Source organism: Rhinichthys klamathensis, unplaced genomic scaffold (genome assembly GCF_029890125.1).
Source record: "Rhinichthys klamathensis goyatoka isolate OS25496 unplaced genomic scaffold, OSU_Roscu_1.1 h1tg000293l_1, whole genome shotgun sequence".
Taxonomy (NCBI): domain Eukaryota; kingdom Metazoa; phylum Chordata; class Actinopteri; order Cypriniformes; family Leuciscidae; genus Rhinichthys; species Rhinichthys klamathensis.
The window spans coordinates 355,001-378,035 of record NW_026606812.1 but is presented as its reverse complement, the minus strand read 5'-3'; the positions used below and the strand labels follow the sequence as shown (position 1 = coordinate 378,035).

At 39.4% G+C, this 23,035-nt stretch overlaps 1 protein-coding gene across 4 annotated transcripts in view; it reads left to right on the top strand.

Annotated features, from left to right (window-relative positions):
- The window catches only part of csmd3a (CUB and Sushi multiple domains 3a), a 423,029-nt gene that overhangs the window by 129,214 nt on the left and 270,780 nt on the right, over positions 1 to 23,035 (top strand). For 3 of the 4 annotated variants that reach the window (XM_056269909.1, XM_056269910.1, XM_056269908.1), the window contains exons 14-19: positions 408 to 734; positions 5,710 to 5,904; positions 8,238 to 8,376; positions 13,003 to 13,190; positions 14,106 to 14,294; positions 21,108 to 21,224. In XM_056269909.1, the coding sequence (XP_056125884.1) occupies positions 408 to 734; positions 5,710 to 5,904; positions 8,238 to 8,376; positions 13,003 to 13,190; positions 14,106 to 14,294; positions 21,108 to 21,224 (1,155 nt within the window). The remainder of the gene's footprint in view (positions 1 to 407; positions 735 to 5,709; positions 5,905 to 8,237; positions 8,377 to 13,002; positions 13,191 to 14,105; positions 14,295 to 21,107; positions 21,225 to 23,035) is intronic. The other variant, XM_056269911.1, reaches the window with a different exon arrangement.

Genomic DNA, 23,035 nt, shown 5'->3' with positions numbered 1-23,035 from the left:
CATTGTTGCGGCTCCTCTCTTCCCAGTCTGTCAGTAACGCTCTGTTTACTTCCTGTCTCTATGAAGCCCCTCCTTCTGAAAGCACACTGTGCTCTGATTGGTCGGCTGGAGCAGTGTGTTGTGATTGGTCGAGCGCTTCGAGTGTGTTTGGGAAATGTCCCGCCCCTTCCCATAACCGCCAGTTTAACACACTACTAACTAACTCAACCAGGCCCCGCCCCTTTATTCTGCGTATGAATTATTATAATGAGGAATATTGTGACGTGTTCGTTCCCGGAAGAAACTCGAGACTACAATGGAGGCGTTTCAGGAGTTCAGAAACACTGACTCTGATATAGAGAATAACTCTATTTTGAAAAAAATGTTCATGCTCAAATCTTTTCTGCTCTTAACCATCCGTCTCTTAGTTCCCTGTATGTCCAACTTCACGGCTGCGATGGGAACCGTTCTGTCTCCGGATTATCCCGAGGGATACGGGAACAACCTGAACTGTGTGTGGCTGATCATCACTGAGCCGGGCAGCCGAATCCATCTGGCCTTCAACGACTTCGACCTGGAGCCCCCGTACGACTCGCTGACGGTGCGGGACGGGGATCTGGTGGAGGCGCTGGTGTTGGGACGCTTCTCCGGGGCCGAGGTGCCTTCACATCTCACCAGCAACTCTAACATCATCCAGCTGGAGTTCCAGGCCGACCACTCGATGTCCGGCCGAGGCTTCAACATCTCCTACAGCAGTGAGTGCTTCCTTGGTGTTTCTGTCTGGTTTTCCAGTTCAAATATCTAAACATTCTTAAATCAAGATATATTAAGTGGAGAAGCAAAATGACAGAGATTGAGGCTGTTTTTGCTGTGTGAAGTGTTTGTTGCACTAAAAAAAAAAAAAAAAAAACGTTCTTAACATTCTTAAATCTAGATACATTTACTGGAGAAGCAAAATGACTGGAGATATCGAGTTTTGATTTCTGAAAATATCTGCTGATGGGGTCAGAAATTATAGGGGCTTATATTACACCCGGTACAATGCAGCGCCGGCGCGACGCGAGTGTGTTCTGCTAGTTTCAGCCCGACGCAGTTTTCATTTTCACGTCCTTGCTTCACGTTGTTTAAATAGCAAATGCATTTGCGCCCAACTGTGCGCCCGTGAGCTGCTGGCCTGAGAACGAGTGTGTGTTCAGGAGCATTGATGGAGCGTTGCTATTTTGAGGAACTGAAAAAGACAGAGCCGTTGACCAACTGAGACCTGGTGTAAAGTCAATGGCGCAATATTTTGTTTGTTATTTAAAGAGCATGTTAGTAATGTGTGCCTATAGGCGGGTCCACAACGTGCGTACACAGTGCTTATTACACAGACTCTGCTTATTACACACACTCTGCTTATTACACACACTCTGCTTATTACACACACTCTGCTTATTACACACACTCTGCTTATTACACACACTCTGCTTATTACACACACTCTGCTTATTACACACACACTCTGCTTATTACACACACTCTGCTTATTACACACACTCTGCTTATTACACACACTCTGCTTATTACACACACTCTGCTTATTACACACACACTCTACTTATTACAAACACACACTGCTTATTACACACACTGCTTATTACACACACACTCTGCTTATTACACACACTCTGCTTATTACACACACACTGCTTATTACACACACACTCTGCTTATTACACACACTCTGCTTATTACACACACTCTGCTTATTACACACACTCTGCTTATTACACACACTCTGCTTATTACACACACTCTGCTTATTACACACACTCTGCTTATTACACACACTCTGCTTATTACACACACTCTGCTTATTACACACACACTCTACTTATTACAAACACACACTGCTTATTACACACACTGCTTATTACACACACACTCTGCTTATTACACACACACACACACACACACACACACTGCTTATTACAAACACACACTGCTTATTACACACACTCTGCTTATTACACACACACTGCTTATTACACACACTCTGCTTATTACACACACTCTGCTTATTACACACACACTGCTTATTACACACACTCTGCTTATTACACACACTCTGCTTATTACACACACTCTGCTTATTACACACACTCTGCTTATTACACACACTCTGCTTATTACACACACTCTGCTTATTACACACACACTGCTTATTACACACACTCTGCTTATTACACACACTCTGCTTATTACACACACTCTGCTTATTACACACACTCTGCTTATTACACACACACTCTACTTATTACAAACACACACTGCTTATTACACACACTGCTTATTACACACACACTCTGCTTATTACACACACACACACACACACACTGCTTATTACAAACACACACTGCTTATTACACACACACTGCTTATTACACACACACTGCTTATTACACACACACTCTGCTTATTACACACACACACACACACACACTGCTTATTACACACACACACTGCTTATTACACACACACTCTGCTTATTACACACACACACACACACACTGCTTATTACACACACACTCTGCTTATTACACAAACACACTCTGCTTATTACACACACACACTGCTTATTACACACACACTCTGCTTATTACACACACACTCTGCTTATTACACACACACACTCTGCTTATTACACACACACTCTGCTTATCACACACACACTCTGCTTATTACACAAACACACTCTGCTTATTACACACACACTCTGCTTATTACACACACACACACGCACACACACACACTGCTTATTACACACACACACACACACACACACTCTGATTATTACACAAACATACTCTGCTTATTACACACACACACACACTCTGCTTATTACACACACACACTCTGCTTATTACACAAACACACTCTGCTTATTACACAAACACACTCTGCTTATTACACAAACACACTCTGCTTATTACACACACACTCTGCTTATTACACACACACACACACAAACACACACTGCTTATTACACACACACACACACTGCTTATTACACACACACTCTGCTTATTACACACACACACACACACTGCTTATTACACACACACTCTGCTTATTACACACACATACACACACACACACTGCTTATTACACACACACTCTGCTTATTACACACACACACACACACACACACACACACTGCTTATTACACACACACTCTGCTTATTACACACACACACACACACTGCTTATTACACACACACACTGCTTATTACACAAACATACTCTGCTTATTACACACACACACACTGCTTATTACACACACACTCTGCTTATTACACACACACTCTGCTTATTACACAAACACACTCTGCTTATTACACACACACTCTGCTTATTACACAAATACACTCTGCTTATTACACACACACACTCTGCTTATTACACACACACTCTGCTTATTACACACACACTCTGCTTATTACACAAACACACTCTGCTTATTACACAAACACACTCTGCTTATTACACACACACTGCTTATTACACACACACACACACACACACACACACACACACTGCTTATTACACACACACACACTGCTTATTACACACACACTCTGCTTATTACACACACACACACACACACACACACACACACTGCTTATTACACACACACACTCTGCTTATTACACACACACTCTGCTTATCACACACACACACACACACACACACACACACACACTGCTTATTACAAACACACTCTGCTTATTACACACACACTCTGCTTATTACACACACACACACACACACACACACACACTGCTTATTACACACACACACTGCTTATTACACACACACTCTGCTTATTACACACACACACACACACACACTTACACACACTGCTTATTACACACACACTCTGCTTATTACACACACACTATGCTTATTACACACACACACACACACACACACACACTGCTTATTACACACACACTCTGCTTATTACACACACACACTGCTTATTACACACACACACTGCTTATTACACACACACTCTGCTTATTACACACACACACTGCTTATTACACACACACTCTGCTTATTACACACACACTCTGCTTATTACACACACACTCTGCTTATTACACACACACTCTGCTTATTACACACACACACTGCTTATTACACACACACTCTGCTTATTACACACACACTCTGCTTATTACACACACACTCTGCTTATTACACACACACTCTGCTTATTACACACACTCTGCCTATTACACACACTCTGCTTATTACACACACTCTGCTTATTACACACACACACTGCTTATTACACACACTCTGCTTATTACACACACACTCTGCTTATTACACACACACTCTGCTTATTACACACACACTCTGCTTATTACACACACACTCTGCTTATTACACACACACTCTGCTTATTACACACACACTCTGCTTATTACACACACACTCTGCTTATTACACACACTCTGCTTATTACACACACAAGGATTACGATGTAAAAGATTGATATTGTGTAGATAAAGATATGGTGGAATCCGGCTTGTACCGTAGATGGTCTCTTTAACCACACACACACACACACACACACACACACACACACACACACACACACACACACACACACACACACACACACACACACAGCTTTAACCTCACGCACGAGCAGAGCCGGTTCCTCTCTGGAGACGCGTTCAGTCTTTCCGCCATGTAAATAGCGAATCCGCCACGGCGAGACTCTGACTGGTTTATTTCATGTTACGCCCAAAACTCATTAAGCTAATAGGAACAAGCCTTTTAGACCAGCGCCGGGAGCGCCGGCCATTTGTCCCGTCGTTAAACTAGCAAAAATGGATTCACACACACACTAAGGGCACAAGTGCGCTGTAGACCATGCGCTGAGATCGTTCAAATAGGGCCCAGAATGTTTTCCCTTTGAATGAAGTGTTTTTTGTGACCCCATTGGCAGATATTTGTTCTTGTTTCCAGCATAAACTCACTTCGTTTGATATATTTTTCAGAAAACAAGACTCAATATCTGAGGGAAAAACATAATTTTTGCAGTGTGATTTTTTTTTTCAGGATTTTTTTTTTTAACATTAAAATTTTTTCTGAAAAATAATACAATATTTGAAGAAATTGATATTGTTATATATATATAGTTATCATAAATAACAATAAAACACTATTTATTTATTTAAATCCTTATGCATCTTTTTTTCTCTGAAAAACAACATTTATTTATTAATTTGGATGCTTTTTTAGGTGTTTTAGAAAATCTTTTTAGGCTGTCCTAAACTAAAAGAGTTTGTGATGCTTTATGAAGAATTAATACTCTTAAACAAATTCGTTTTTGCTAACAACATTGTTGGCATGCGAAGTGTTGTCTTCAATCTGATTCAGAAACAGCCGTCAAGTAGGACATATGGAAGGACATATTTTCCTCGATTTAATTCATAAGCCATTTATCCACCAGCATCAAACAACTTAATCCTGTTCGCTGAACATCATAGCATTAGCTCAGCCAAAATAATCCTCAAATGCCTGTGCGGCGTACAAGACCCTAGTGTTTACCCACAATCCTCTGTTTTCTACAGTTTGGCTTTGCATTATGTATGCGCTCGTTCCCTTCCATTTCATTAAGTAAGTCACGTCGTAAGTAACAAGCTCTGTGCTTTGATGTTATTTGTTCAGCGTTTGGACACAATGAGTGCCCGGACCCCGGAGTGCCGATGAATGCCAAGCGCTTTGGTAATAATTTCCAGCTGGGAAGCTCCATATCAGTGGTGTGTGAGGAGGGCTTCATAAAGACGCAAGGCTCGGATACTATTGTGTGTGAGCTGGAGGCGGGAAAGGTGATGTGGAGTGGTTTGATCCCCAAGTGTGAAGGTAGGTTTCAAAGCGCTTGCCTCCCTTTAAATGTGTCTGTGGAATACATGTATCAAAGCTGAGCGAAGGAAACCTTTTCCGAAAGATTGATCTAAATTACATGCCTTGCACTCGTAGGGAAGTGGGTTTTAGCTCCACTTCTTATTAAAGTTGATGCACCAAAGAATGTAGGAACACATTTCTCTAATGATATTTTTCATGTTAGTCAAAGTTTTTCCTAAACAACCGTGAGTTTGAATATCATTTTTCGTGAGCTTTATAGCCATACGGAGAGCAATGATATTCAACTCAGATATTGAAAATAAATTAAAGGAAACAAAAATGTTCAAACTGTGAAAAAATGTCTATTCTAAAGACTGTTTCAGTCACTCAGTATTTATTTTTGATAATGTTAAAATGGTGTAATATTTATGAATTTTATTATGTGCCGATTAAGTACAGTGCGCTTGCAGAGACTCCGCCCACACTCTCTTCTGATTGGCTGTGATTTCAGTCACTCCGCCCACACTCTCTTCTGATTGGCTGTGATTTCAGTCACTCCGCCCACACACTCTTCTGATTGGCTGTGATTTCAGTCACTCCGCCCACACTCTCTTCTGATTGGCTGTGATTTCAGTCACTCCGCCTACACTCTCTTCTGATTGGCTGTGATTTCAGTCACTCCGCCCACACTCTCTTCTGATTGGCTGTGATTTCAGTCACTCAGTATTTATTTTTGATAATGTTAAAATGGTGTAATATTTATGAATTTTATTATGTGCCTGATTAAGTGCAGGGCGCTTACAGAGACTCCACCCACACTCTCTTCTGATTGGCTGTGATTTCAGTCACTCCGCCCACACTCTCTTCTGATTGGCTGTGATTTGTGATTGATTTGGATGTGTCTGATTTATAAAGCGTGCCTGCTAAAAAGTTGTCAAACCCATCAGCTGTTTTCCCCCTTTACCATGGTAAAATCACTGTAAGCGATGAGTTTGTAGAAAAATACAAGGGTTTTACGAATATGTTATGAATAAGTTGGGTATTATGACATATAGTCAAACATTGACATCCGTGGCTTATTGATTAAAGGTGCTATGCAGCTGTTTTGCAAACTTCTTGCCTTTTTATCTACTCAAATCACACGACCTCTGCAAAACTGGCCCTATAAAGTGTCATGTTTTTGCTGATTACCATGTGCAACTGTTGTAGAGATGAATGGGGGTGCTAGCAGTTAGCTTAACTATGCTAACAGACGACAACTTTCTTCACGTATTAAAACCTACTTTGCAAAATCAAATTTGCAAACATGCAGAAAGTGCCCAGCTTACAATTATTTGGTCCCAGAACAACAGACGTTGCCTGCAGAAAATGTTCTTATTTGGTTCCTAAAAGAAAATAACCAACTGGGATCGTTCTGTGTTTGCTGGGTGTTTCTGATTGGCTAAAGAAAAAGCGTGGGTCGTCCGCCTTGTGCTTTTTCCTTGCTTTTTTGCAGAGACTGGTGTGATTTCTCCAGACGCTTATCTCAGTGATATCTGTCAGGTAGTTAGAGGCGTTTTGTGCGTCTTATAAAATTGCTTACAGCATCTTTAAATTAAGAACTTTTTAATCTCTAAAGAACCGTATAGCTAACTCAAATATCCTGTGCTGTAACAAATATCTAACAATTCTTAAATCAAGATAGATTTTCTTGATAAGTACAAAGTTTTTAAGTCTTGTTTTCCATAAAAATTAGTTTATGCTTAAAACAAGAAAAAAATATCTGCCAATTTTCTTCACAATATTTAAAGGTGTAATATGATGCTAATTTAGAAGTTTATCATTTCTTTATCAGGTGTAATGCTTTAGAGGCATTACAGTTCAGACACGCGCTCGGTGTTCGCCCAATCACAACGCACTGAGTCAGCTGGCCAATCAGAGCACTCTTGGCTTTTCAGAAGGCGGGGCTTTGTAGACATCACTGCATTTCAGACAGACTGGGAATAGAGGTGCTGCAATAATGTGAAATATAGTGTGTTTTTTTAACAATTACAAAATTACAAGTACATTAATATATTCTATTGCACCCAAAATATTAAAATAATGATTTTTTGAAAAGCATCATATGACCCATTTAAGAATATATAGACATTTTTCTGAAAAAAAAGCCGAAAATGTTTGTTTAAAAATCATTGGTAACACTTTATAATAAGGTTCATTAGTTAACATGAGTTAATGTATTAACTAATGAAGCTTATTGTAGTGTTACCAAATCATTTTTAGCCGAGAAGAGGAGGTTTCTCTGCCGAATTGAAGTGTCCTGATAATCATTCTGCCGGTGTGTGTGTGTGTGTGTGTGAATGTTCCGTCAGCCCCGTGTGGAGGCCACTTCACGGCGCCGGTGGGACTGGTTCTGTCCCCGGGGTGGCCCGGATACTACAAAGATTCCCTGAGCTGCGAGTGGGTCATCGAGGCCGAGGCGGGACGCTCCATCAAGATCAGCTTTGACAGGTCTGTTGGATCGCTCTGAGAATACACACACACTGAGGCGTCAGCTTTATCCACCGACACAAATCACATCACGCTTACAGAAGCATCATATTCATATATCTGTGTCCGTGTCCTCTGGGTGTTTATAAAGTCTCAGTCTGCGGTTAGAGTGGAGTTAATAAAGTAATGTCAAAGGTTATTGAATTGAAGTCTCAGCTGAATGCGGGAAAGTTCACATCCATCCGTCCATCAACCATCCATCCGTCCATCCATCATCCATCCATCCATCCATCCATCCATCCATCCATCCATCCATCCATCCATCTATCCATCCATCCATCTATCCATCCATCCATCCATCCATCCATCCATCCATCCATCCATCCATCCATCTATCCATCCATCCATCCGTCCATCCATCCATCCATCCATCCATCCATCCATTAATCCATCCATCAACCATCCATCCATCCATCCATCATCCATCCGTCCATCAACCATCCATCCATCTATCATCCATCCATCCATCATCCATCCATCCATCCATCCATCCATCCATCCATTAATCCATCCATCAACCATTCATCCATCATCCATCCATCCATCCATCTTTCCATCCATCCATCCATCCATCCATCCATCCATCATCCATCCATCCATCCATCCATCCATCCATCCATTAATCCATCCATCAACCATTCATCCATCCATCCATCCATCAATCCGTCCATCAACCATCCATCCATCCATCATCCATCCATCCATCATCCATCCATCCATCAATCCGTCCATCAACCATCCATCCATCCATCCATCCATCCATCCATCAACTATCCATTCATCCATCATCCATCCATCCATCAACCATCCATCCATCCATCATCCATCCATCCATCATCCATCCATCCATCAATCCGTCCATCAACCATCCATCCATCCATCATCCATCCATCCATCCATCCATCCATCAACCATCCATTCATCCATCATCCATCCATCCATCATCCATCGATCCATCAATCCGTCCATCAACCATCCATCCATCCATCATCCATCCATCCATCCATCCATCCATCATCCATCATCCATCCATCCATCCATCCATCCATCCATCCATCCATTAATCCATCCATCAACCATTCATCCATCCATCCATCAATCCGTCCATCAACCATCCATTCATCCATCATCCATCCATCCATCATCCATCCATCCATCATCCATCCATCCATCAATCCGCCAATCAACCATCCATCCATCATCCATCCATCCATCCATCCATCAACCATCCATCCATCAATCCGCCAATCAACCATCCATCCATCATCCATCCATCCATCATCCATCCATCCATCAATCCGCCAATCAACCATCCATCCATCATCCATCCATCCATCATCCATCCATCCATCAATCCGCCAATCAACCATCCATCCATCATCCATCCATCCATCCATCCATCATCCATCCATCCATCAATCCGCCAATCAACCATCCATCCATCATCCATCCATCCATCCATCCATCCATCAACCATCCATCCATCCATCCATCCATCCATCATCCATTCATCCATCATCCATCCAACCATCAACCATCCATCCATCATCCATCCATCCATCCACCATCCATCCATCATCCATCCATCCATCCATCCATCATCCATCCATCCATCAATCCGTCCATCAACCATCCATCCATCCATCATCCATCCATCCATCCATCCATCCATCAACCATCCATTCATCCATCATCCATCCATCCATCAATCCATCCATCAACCATCCATCCATCCATCCATCCATCATCCATCCATCCATCAATCCGTCCATCATCTATCCATCCATCCATCATCCATCCATCCATCCATCCATCCGTCCATCAACCATCCATTCATCCATCATCCATCCATCCATCCATCCATCCATCCATCCATCCGTCCATCAACCATCCATTCATCCATCATCCATCCATCCATCCATCAACCATCCATAAATCCATCTATCCGTCCATCATCCATCTGTCTATTAACCATCCATCTATTCATCCATTCATCCATCCATCCGTCCATCAACCATCCATTCATCCATCCATTCATCATCCATCCATACATCCACCCGTCCATCAACCATCCATCCATCATCCATCCATCCATCATCCATCCATCCATCCATCCATCCATCATCCATCCATCCATTCGTCCATCCGTCCATCAACCATCCATCCATTCATCCATCCGTCCATCCATCCATCCGTCCATCAACCATCCATCCATCATCCATCCATCCATCCACCCATCCATCCATCCGTCCATCCATCCAATAGAAACACCCTGAGGCATCAGCTCTCTGCGATGACAAATCGTTTCAGTGCATATCACGCTTACAGAAGCAACATATTCATATATCTTTATCTGTGTCCTTTGGGTGTGAGTTTTTATAAAGTCTCGGTCTGCTGTTAGAGTGTAGTTAATAAAGTGTAATGTCAAAGGTAATTGAATCGTAAGCCTCAGCTGAATGCCGGAAAGTTCACATGTTTCCAGATAGTGTTTGTCATGGCGCTCAGACCGAGAGCGGCTCAACATTAGCGTCTGTATAAATGATGGCACAGTTACATCGACGGGCTTGATCCATAGGCCGCTGTGAAAGGGAAATGGAATTAATCTATATCTTGTTACGAATGGTTGACTTCATTTCATTAGCACTGCATGCTTCCCTTGAGTAGCGCATTGAAATAGCATCAGATCTGGAGTTTGATACGACTGACTCCCGGGAGCGAACGCCTCGAGATGCACAGAACACTCGATCGTGTTTCTACGGCTCTTTTTTTTCACTTTCTTTCTTCTGTAAAATATGAAAGGAGATCTAATGACAAATGTGCTGGCTGCTCTTTTCTATCTAATTACTTGGAATGTGGGCGAAAAAAAATAAATAAAAAAAATCATAAAAGTGCCTTGTTTAAATTTAAGTCTTCTGAAATCATATGATCATCCATCCATCCTTCTATCCATCATCCATCCATCTGTCTATCCATCCATCATCCATCCATCCATCCTTCTATCTATCCATCATCCATCCATCATCAATATATCAATCCATCCATCCTTTCATCTATCCATCATCCATCTATCAATCCATCCATCCTTCCATCTATCCATCATCCACCCATCCTTCTATCCATCATCCATCCATCATCCATCCATCATCCTTCTATCTATTCATCGTCCATCCATCCTTCTATCCATCATCCATCCATCTATCAATCCATCCATCACCCATCCTTCTATCCATCCATCATCCATCCGTCCTTCTATCTATCCATCATCCATCCATCATCAATCTATCAATCCATCCATCCTTTTATCTATCCATCATCCATCTATCAATCCATCCATCCATCATCCATCCATCTATCTATCCATCATCCATCTATCAATCCATCATCCATCTATCAATCCATCATCCATCCATCATCCATCTATCAATCCATCCATCATCCATCCATCCATCCATTCACCCATCCATCCATCATCCATCCACCCATCCATCCATCATCCATCCGTCCGTCCATCCATCAATCAATCATCCATCCATCATTCTTCTATCTATCCATCATCCATATGTCCATCCATCATCCATCCATCATCCTTCTATCTATCCATCATCCATCCATCTATCAATCCATCCATCATCCATCCATCACCCATCCTTCTATCCATCCATCATCCATCCATCCTTTTATCTATCCATCATCCATCCATCATCCATCTATCAATCCATCCATCATCCATCCATCCTTTTATCTATCCATCATCTATCAATCCATCCATCCATCATCCATCCATCACCCATCCATCCTTCTATCTATCCATCATCCATCTATCAATCCATCATCCATCTATCAATCCATCCATCCATCATCCATCCATCACCCATCCATCCTTCTATCTATCCATCATCCATCTATCAATCCATCATCCATCATCCATCCATCTATCCATTCACCCATCCATCCATCCATCATCCATCCATCATCCATCCGTCCATCCGTCATCCATCCTTCTATCCATCCATCTATCCTTCCATCTGTTTATCTATCCATTCATCATCCATCCTTCTATCCATCCTTCCTTCCGTCTATCCATCATCCATCAGCCATCCGTCTCTATCCATCCATCATCCATCCTTCTATCCGTCTTTCTATCCATCCTTCCATCCGTCCATCATCTATTTTTTGCTCTATTTATCAGGCAATGATAACGTGATTTCATAAGACTAACTTCATAAGAATAACTTACATGATTATTTTAGACTCTTTTATTGATTCATTTTTGTTTTTATTGTAATTAATGTTCGAATGACAGAAAGAATACCGGTTTTGGAACAACACGAGGATGTGTAAATGACTGCATTTCCATTATTAGCTCAACTCTTCCCTGAAAAGCTCACGGCAGCAGATCTGTGTGTGTTCACACATCACAAAGCGGTAAACAGTGTGAACACTGGTCCTCGTTAGCAGAGGCGGTCAACGAGCGACAGTTGGTCAGCCGTGGCTAATGAGCTGTTTGTGTTTGTGTGTCTGGATTGAAACACATTTCACCGTGTCATTCACATATCTCCTTTCTTTGATCTGTTTTATTTCCGGCAGGTTCCAGACAGAACTCAATTATGACTTTCTGGAGGTTCACGATGGGCCTAATCTCCTCTCGCCTCTTATCGCCTCTCTAAATGGCACCCAAGTCCCTCAGTTCCTGTTCAGCAGCGGAAACTTCCTGTATCTTCTCTTCACCACCGATAACAGTCGCTCTAACAGTGGCTTTAAGCTCTTTTATGAAAGTGAGTCGGCCGTCTTTATAAACCCTGCGCCTTTTGCCTGAGAAATGATATTTCAACCTGAATCGTATCTGTTTCTGCACACAAGCAAACAGCTTGAGGATTTCTCTTTGTAGTATTCTGTCTCACTCTCTCCATTTCTTTCCTTTTTTTTGCGATTTAGTGTGCTTTATTGACTTGACAAAAACTGCTTTCATATTTCCAGACCGTTTGCAGCAATGCTGTTTTCAACGATAAATGCTATAAAATAAGACGAAAATAGTTTTTATTTAATTTCATATTGCTACCTGAGTAAACAATTATTATTAACAAAAAAAGGATTGATAAATCCTTTAATCAATGCAATGTATTGCAATAATATAATGTAATATAATTAATATAATATAAAACAATAAAATAAAATAAATTCAAGGTAAGTTTACATAGCTTTTTTTATGTTTACCTTTAATGCAATGCAATGCAATGCAATGAAATGAAATGAAATGAAATGAAATGAAATTAAATTAAATTAAATTAAATTAAATTAAATTAAATTAAATTAAAATTATTTCAGGTAAATTTACATTGTTTAGGTTATTTTTGAAACTGTATGTTTACCTTAATGCACAATAAAATTGTATTTAATTTTTATACTTAATTTTATAGTATTGCCAGAGTAAACAAGGATTATTAAAAAATAAAATAATTTTAAACACAATTATCAGTGCAATGCATTCCAATAAAATAACAATAAAACCATTTTAGTAAGTTTGCATTGTTTTTTTTCTGAAACCAAATACATTTACCTTTAATGCACAATAAAATAAAATGATACATTTTTTTAAACTTTATTAACTATTATTAAAAATATCTCTTTAACTATTATTTTAACTTTAAATGATGTCAAATAATCTGTCGTTTGCATTCTCTTTGCTTCAGGCGTCACTCTGGACACTCATTCATGTCTGGATCCCGGTGTTCCGGTAAACGGGATCCGTTACGGGCAGGACTTGGCCATCGGGTCGGTGGTGTGGTTCGGCTGTGAGCCCGGATACAGACTGAGCCACGAGGACCAGTTAGTGTGTGAGAAGAACCACTGGTGGAGCCATCCTCTGCCCACGTGTGACGGTGAGCTGGCCTCTCATCAGACCCGTAAACGCTTCTTTCATTCAACATTCAACTATTGTAGCGTTTTAATTAAAGCCTCATTGTATGAGCCTGGATAAAAATTCTCATCATATTTAATTCACACTGCAAATCTCATCAAAAACATAATTTCTCTCACAGCAGGAAATGCCGTCAGATCTAAATAAATACAGTTCTGTCGAAACTGGTTGTTCATATGACAATATGTAGTTAAAGTTTCATTCAGAACATTTAGAATGTAAGTTGACAAAAATGATATTGTTTTTGTTTAGTTTATGCATGTATAAAATAATAATAAATACATATCAATGCAATGCAATAAAATAAAATAAAAATAATTTCAGGTAAGTTTACATTGTTTACATTATCTTTTTGAAACTATGTTTGCATTAATGCACAATATTTAAACAGTTATCAGTGCAATGCATTTTGATAAAATAAAATAATGTTAGTAAGTCTGCATTGTTTCTTTACTAAACTGTACGTTAACCTTTAATGCACAATAAAAAAATATATATAAAAAAAATAAAAAATCAATAAAATAAAACAAGTTCAGGTAAGTTTTCCTTGAGTTTTGTTCTGAAACTGTGCGTTTACCTTTAATGCACAATAAAATATTTTTTTAACTTAATTTTATATTGCTACTGGAGTAAACAGGGATTATTAACAATTATCAATGCAATGCAATAAATAAAATGCAATAAAATAAAATATATGTTGGCAAAAAATGATAATGTTTAGTTTATACATGTAGCACCTGTTATTGTCTATTGTGTCAAAAGAATGATTACATTACATTCCCGTCCATATATATTTATATAGAGGCTGACGTGTCACAGAATGTTCTGTTCTTAAAAAGTGTGTGAAAGTTCTCAAAGTTTTGTCTTTTCATGAGCAGTTTTGGCACTCTGAGAACTGACAAGCGTCTCCGTCTATTCAATTAGACATAATCATCAGCTAAAATGTTAATTATAAACCAGAAGAACCTCTTAGAAATGTTTAGTTTGCTGCCAGACTGTTGACTAACGCTCAGGACTCAAGACATCTCGTTCACTTTCAGCATGAAACTGATACTCTAATACTCTAGTGATTTATCCAAATAAAGTGTAACCGTCCATTCTGTTGACTTTAACCAAGTCTTGTAAAATGTTCTTATTTCCAAAAGAGCGCTCATCGCATGTCTGGCCCATTTGGCGTATTAAATTTGAATGAATCCATGTCATTCTGAATGAACTGAATATGGAGGAAATATTTCGGGTACTTCACAGTGCCAGAGGGAGGAAAGAAAGAAAGAGATTTAGGCAGATGTTAAGCCCGAGGCGCTAGACTCTTTCATCGTCTCACAGGGAGTGGCGCTGACATTCATTATCATTAAAGGTGAAGTCTCTGAGGAAATATGCCTTCATTCCTTCAATTCTGAAGTTGCATGAAAGCCCTTAAGTTAAGAAAACGCTAAGTTATAAGGTTAAGGGTAACTTTAGTGAAACATGCGTTGCAAGAATAAACCTAAGGGTCCACTTAAGAAACTTTAAAGGGGACATATCATGAAAATATGACTTTTCCCGTGTGTAAGTGCTGTAATCCGGTGCTTCTACCGACACAGAAAACGTGAAAAGTGAAACCCAGTAACTCTGTTCTGGTGAGTCTTTCTCTGCAAGCATGTTATAAAATAAGCCGATCAGATTCTGATGTAAGAAGAGGATGTTATTATAATATTCCCGGCCCTTAATCTGCACGTTCACACACACCAGCGACATTGGGTTCGGCGAGCGCCAACAGAGACCAGTTCTAACGCACTGGAGAAGATCCAGCAAAGCCTGAAACTGTTCTGTGGTCGAGCACAGACGACACTGAACACTATTGACCAGAACATGTCAGCGCTGTCTTATAAACACCTCAGGAACTGTGGACACTTGTGGAAGAGTTCAACATGATGAGGAGATGATCAGTGTAACTCCACAACAACTACAGAAATGTCTCCGCTAACATTCAGAAACGTGTAAAAGTGAAGCTCTCCCTGAGTCTCTCCGTAAGGCTGCACTCGCTGCTGTTACTCCTGATTCTGGATCAGTGAGATCGGCCTGTGTTGTTATTGCCGGAGTCTCTGAAGCTCCGCCCTCTTCTGAACGGAGGCGGAGCTAAAGCTCATTTGCATTTAAAGAGACACACACAAAAACGGCGTGTTTTTGCTCACACACAAAAACAAGCAAATTTGACGAGCTATAATAAATGATCTGTGGGGATTCTGAGCTGAAATTTCACAGACACATTCTGGGGACGCCATAGATTTATGATTTATATTACATCTTGTGAAAAGGGGCATAATGTCACCTTTAAGGCTGTTGTTAAGTATTTTCCCTTAATGACTTGAGAGTTCCCTTATGCATCACAGAAAAGCCCTTACCGACCATTTAGCCCTAAAAAAGGACCAAAACAGGTCGTCTGCTTTACTCAAGCACGATGGATGATGTTATGTTAATTGAGGAGGAAGTACCGATGTGCATTTTTTTGCGATCGAAATAAGTCTGTGGAAACTAAAATGACGTGAAACTAAAATTGAATGAACGCCAACGTTTTCATCACTTCCTCTCTGCGCTTGAATTAATGATCACATGCCAGGCTTTTGTCTGCAAGAGTGACTGATTATAGCAGATGGCTTGGGTGGTTTTCACCTGGTTTTTTAAAAAAGAAAAGTTTTATTTTGTCTATGGTCCAGTGTAGTTTGAATTCCTGCATTTTTGTTTGCAGAGAGACTCCGCCCACACGCTCTTCTGATTGGCTGTGGTTTGTGAATGATTTGGTTGTGAGGGCAGTGCGCTTGCAGAGAGACTCCGCCCACACTCTCTTCTGATTGGCTGTGGTTTGTGATTGATTTGGTTGCGTGTGCAGTGCGCTTGCAGAGAGACTCCGCCCACAAGCTCTTCTGATTGGCTGTGGTTTGTGATTGATTTGGTTGTAAGTGCAGTGCGCTTGCAGAGAGACTCCGCCCACAAGCTCTTCTGATTGGCTGTGGTTTGTGATTGATTTGGTTGCGTGTGCAGTGCGCTTGCAGAGAGACTCCGCCCACACGCTCTTCTGATTGGCTGTGGTTTGTGATTGATTTGGTTGCGAGTGCAGTGCGCTTGCAGAGAGACCCCGCCCACACTCTCTTCTGATTGGCTGTGGTTTGTGATTGATTTGGTTGCGTGTGCAGTGCGCTTGCAGAGAGACTCCGCCCACACTCTCTTCTGATTGGCTGTGGTTTGTGATTGATTTTGTCGCATGTCTGGTGTGGACACAAATTGCTTGTCTCTGTAATTGCGTCTGTAAGAGAATGTTAATTGGAATGCAAGCACTTAAAATGTTTGGTCAGTTTTAAAATGATTTTCTGTCCCATCTCATGTTGTTGTCTCTTGCTGTTACTAGTTTTCACAGTCGAGTCTTAGCATGAGACTGAAATGTTATTTCTTTGGTTTGACCATTACTCAAAATCTATATTTGCCCCAATCAATTAAGCCCTGCCGAGATAATGCCCCCAGCCTATTGCAGCTTTCGCTTTCTTGAGACACTTGAGTCGCTCTTCAATTGACAGATTGTGTTCAGAAGAAACACAATTAGAAATGAGCCATGAGCTTCAGATTCGCTGATTGCACATATACATCATCAAGAGTCTATCCAATGCATGCAAATTTTTGTTCATCTGCAATTTCGCTTCAACATTCTTTGTGTTTGCACAACATATAGCAGACGGTTTTGTTAATGTTTTAAAATGTGTCCAAAATCACTCTTTTATTTGGACACAAATCTGAAATATTGAATAGAATAGAATGTGAAGAACATGAAGTACTTTTCATTATTTATGCATTTGGCAGACGCTTTTGTCCCAAGCATTTTTTAAAATGGGTTCATGCGTTCCCATTTTTTTTTTTAATCAAAATGATTTATTCATTCATCTGCACACAAATTTTATATAAATTTATGTGAAATTTGATGAGCTAGTTTACAAAATGCGCCAGCCATTATGAAACAAACCAGAATACATTTTTGGAAATCATTATTAAAACCATTCCTACATAAATTGTCGTATTCAGTTCAGTGTGATAGAGTTTTTTACAATCACTTTGCTACTATTTTCAGAACCTTGATGTCATTTTTCAAAACTCTAGACACAAAACTCAAAACGATAATCACTTGTAACACAGGCTGTCTAATGTTCAAAACATTGCATTGTGCATTCACATCTTTAAAGAAATCTTGCACTTGCACAATCATTGGTTCAAAAAACAAATTAACTGTGAAATACCATTGAAACACAACTATAGATCACCCACACACAAGCAACCGATAGTTTCACTGTGTCATTGTTCGTACAATCATTAAATATTGTAGAGCAAAATAGGTGATACAGGTTTCATTATGGTACTACATGTACAGTAAACACATCTCTGTAAAAGTACTGCAGTAGTAGAGAGAATATTACAGACACAGTGGAATCATTGTGAACAAAGTTTGTAATATATTGATGCAAAACACTACAGTACAATCACAACATGGTTTTTTGAATCAAAGCAAAAATAATTAGCTATGAAATAGAAAAGAAAAGACAGTACTGTAAAACATCAAATGCAGTGTTCCTCAACTTGCTGTAAGAAACTAAACAGGAGTGATTACTGTACTTCTACACTGTCATCAACTCTGTGTTGTGGATTTGGCCACAGGTTCTCATCTACATCACAATGGATGTTGGAAAATGACATCTTGGAAAAAACCTTTGGCATGGCGAGTCCAGGCCTGACACTGCTCTGCTGTGATTGGCAGAATTGGACACGCAGTTACAAGGGCCTGCATCTATACAGTACTGTACTGTCAATACTGTACATAGTCTGAAAAGGTGGTACAGTATTTGGCACCATAGACACAGTGTCTGATGAAGCATTACAGTATGATAAAATATTAGGCTACATCCATGGATATTGTAGTCTAATTGGTTCATGCCATGCTAATTGGTGACAATGAATCTCATTATCTTGAAACTTTCATGATTTACTGTAAACATGGAAGATTGTGTGTCTGTTTCCATACAACTATGCATTAAGAGTAATGCAACAGTTACTTATCATTTTGAGCAGTTGTATCAATTGATAGTTAGATCATTGTAAGGAAATGAATAAACACTCATTTGAAATGTAATGTGTGAATTGCCTTTTGAAATAGTAGTACTGTGATGTTAAGTTGTGTCATATTGAACAGGTGATCTTTGTTGAATGAACAAATGATCTAAGTTTTATGTGTATTGTATCCAAGCAATTGAGAAAAGGGTTAGAGTTTTGAAAAATGTGCTTTTTGATCATTGGTTGTGAGTTTTGTGTCTAGAGTTGTGAAAAATGACATCAAGGTTCTGAAAATAGTAACAAAGTGATTGTAAAAAACTGTAATTTACATGCCATTCCGAACACAAATTTCTGTGCAAATTGCAAATTGCTTAATTGTGTAATTGAAACCATTCTTACCTAAAAATGCAAACATACACATGATAGCTTTTAATGCAGATTTTTATAATGGTTTCACAACTGATTCACACAAAATCATTATTTATGCATCCTTTATAGATGCTTTATATTTTTTATGAGTTCATGCATTCCCTGCGATTCAAACCCACGACTTTGATGTTGTTGCCCAGCTGGACCATTTCCATAATGACCAACATTTAATGCTAACAATTAGTGTCTGGTTTAAGACATGCTTTTTTGGGCGGTAAATAATAGTGCAAATACCAGTAACTCTCCCCTATAAAAGTTCCCCATTTATGCTATTTTAAAGGTACATAATGCTATTTTGGAGTTTCCTACAATAGGTTTACATGCATCCAAGTCAAAAAACACTTTAATTTTCTCTTAATATACATCGCAGCATCACCTCATTTCATCACCTCGAAGATTCAGTCTCTCTAAACTCCGCCTCTCTGTGAGCTGCTCTGCTCTGATTGGTCAGACGGACCAGTCTGCTGTGATTGGTCAGAAACCAAACACTCATTAGCATATCTGAATCTCAGCTCTTGATCACAGTGATACGAACATTAACAATGGCGTGGGTTTCACCGTATCAATCTCAGAAAACAGCGTCTCCTCGACACGAACAACACGAACCAAACTCTTCCAGTCTCAGATACACTAGTGTTAGAGGGCGGGGCTTAGAGACGCTGTTCAGCCAATCAAGACCAGAGGCTGGCATTATGCAAATTAGTTACATTGTAACAGGATTGTAACAGGAAGTGAGACTGAATTACCGACGACTCGTTTCAACAGTTCAGAATCACTTCTTTCTTTTAGGAGACGATAACTTTTATTATCGTGCACTTTGATCTTTAAAACTTTGCAGACCTTTTACATTCACAAACAGCTTTATTGCATGAAAGGGAATTTCTGAAAAAGCTGCTTGTGTAAAAAACTTGCATTGAAGAAGGGATTCGAGTCAGAAGAGTTGAAACTAGATAGCAATGTCCATGCAATCATCCATAACCCCCGTGGCGGAGAGTTTTGTAGCACTCAGTCGTAAAGTAAAGACACAGTAAAGTGATCGTGACCTTTCCTGGAGACAAGGGCAGGTGGAAACTAACTCAAAGTAGAGGGATTTCTCGTTACTCTCATTAACCTTTCAGTGGTATTTGGACTTCCGGTGAAGGTTAGTGAATTCCCTGAGCTGAACTCTGCAGACACCAGAAGAAGAGCGAGCGCTGGAAGTGATGCGAGAACAGCTGCAGTTCTGCTTCCTGTAAAGCTTCAGATGTTATTCAAGGTTTCTCATGTCTTCCCACAGCTCTGTGTGGAGGCGATGTTCGCGGTCCGGAGGGCATCATCCTCTCTCCCGGCTTCCCCGAACTCTATCCCAACTCATTAAACTGCACCTGGACTCTGGAGGTCAGCCATGGCAAAGGTGCGTTCCCGGGAGACTCCTTCAGGGGAAGATGAGAGCTCGTTTTTGATGTGTGTGTGTGTGTGTGTGTGTATAAATATATTTATGTCTCTACATGAAAAAAAAAAAACACTTTAGATATCCTAGATAAACATCTGATAGTTATGGAAGCTTGTTTCCGCCACTGAATAAAAAATAAATAAAACAAAATTCTCACAATTGCGAGATATGAAGTCAGAATTGTGAGAAATAAAGTTGCAATTGCGAGATGTAAAGTCGCAATTATGAGAAATAAAGTCGAAATTGCGAGATGTAAAGTCGCAATTATGAGAAATAAAGTCGCAATTGCGAGATGTAAAGTCGCAATTATGAGAAATAAAGTCGCAATTGCGAGATGTAAAGTCGCAATTATGAGAAATAAAGTCGCAATTGCGAGATTTAAAGTCGCAATTATGAGAAATAAAGTTGCAATTGCGAGATGTTACGTCACAATTCTGAGAAATAAAGTCGCAATTGCGAGATATAAAGTCGCAATTCTGAGAAATAAAGTCGCAATTGCGAGATATAAAGTCGCAATTATGAGAAATAAAGTCGCAATTGCGAGATATAAAGTCGCAATTATGAGAAATAAAGTCGCAATTGCGAGATATAAAGTTGCAATTATGAGAAATAAAGTAGCAATTGCGAGAAAAGAAGACACAATTGCGACTTTTTATCTCACAATTCTGACTTTTTTTCTCACAATCGCGAGTTTACATCTCGCAATTCTGACTTTATGACACATAATTGCGCGTTTATATCTCGATATTCTGACATCTTTTCTCAGAATTGTGAGATATAAACTCGCAATTGTGAGTTATCAGGCCAATTCTAAGGGAAAAAAAGACTAACTACTTTCCCCTCAGAATAGTTTATATCTCACAATTCTCACTTTACATTACGCAATTTCGACTTTATATCAATCAATTCTGACTTTATATCTCGCAATTCTGACTTTATAACACGCAATTGCGACTTTATTTCACGCAATTTTGACTTTACAACACGCAATTGCGACTTTATATCAATCAATTCTAACTTTATAACCTGCAATTGCGACTTTATATCAATAAATTCTGACTTTATATCTCGCAATTCTGACTTTATAACACGCAATTGCAATTTTATATCACGCAATTCTGACTTTATATCTCGCAATTCTGAATTGCGAGATGTAAACTCGCAATTGTAAGAGAAAAAAGTCAGAATTGTGAGAAAAAAGTCGCAATTACCTTTTTTATTTTTCATTCTGTGGCGGAAACAAGCTTCCATAGATAGTAGATTTTCCATTGGTAATATTCTTTTGTGTTTTTAAAGAAGTTTCTTCTGCTCACCAAGGCTGCATTTATTTGATTAAAAATACAGTAAAAATTGTGAAATATTATTCTAATGTAAATCAGCTGTTTTCTATGTGAATATACAGTAAAGTGTAATTTATTCCTGTGATCAAAGCTGAATTTTCAGCATCATTACTCCAGTCTTCAGTGTCACATGATCCTTCAGAAATCACTCTAATATGAGGATCTGATGCTCAAGAAACATTTCATATCAGTGTTGAAAACAGTTTTTTGCACATTCCTATTTTTGTGTAAACTGTGATACATTTTTTTAAGATCCTTTAAGTAAAAAGTTACTTGTCAACTTGTAATATATATATTTTTGTAACATTATACATGTCTTTACTGTCACTTTTGATTAATTCAATGCATCCTTGCATTAATACATTTATTTTATGAATAAATCAATTAATAAAAGTTCATTTCTTTTTAAAAGAGAAGACTGCAAGAGTAATT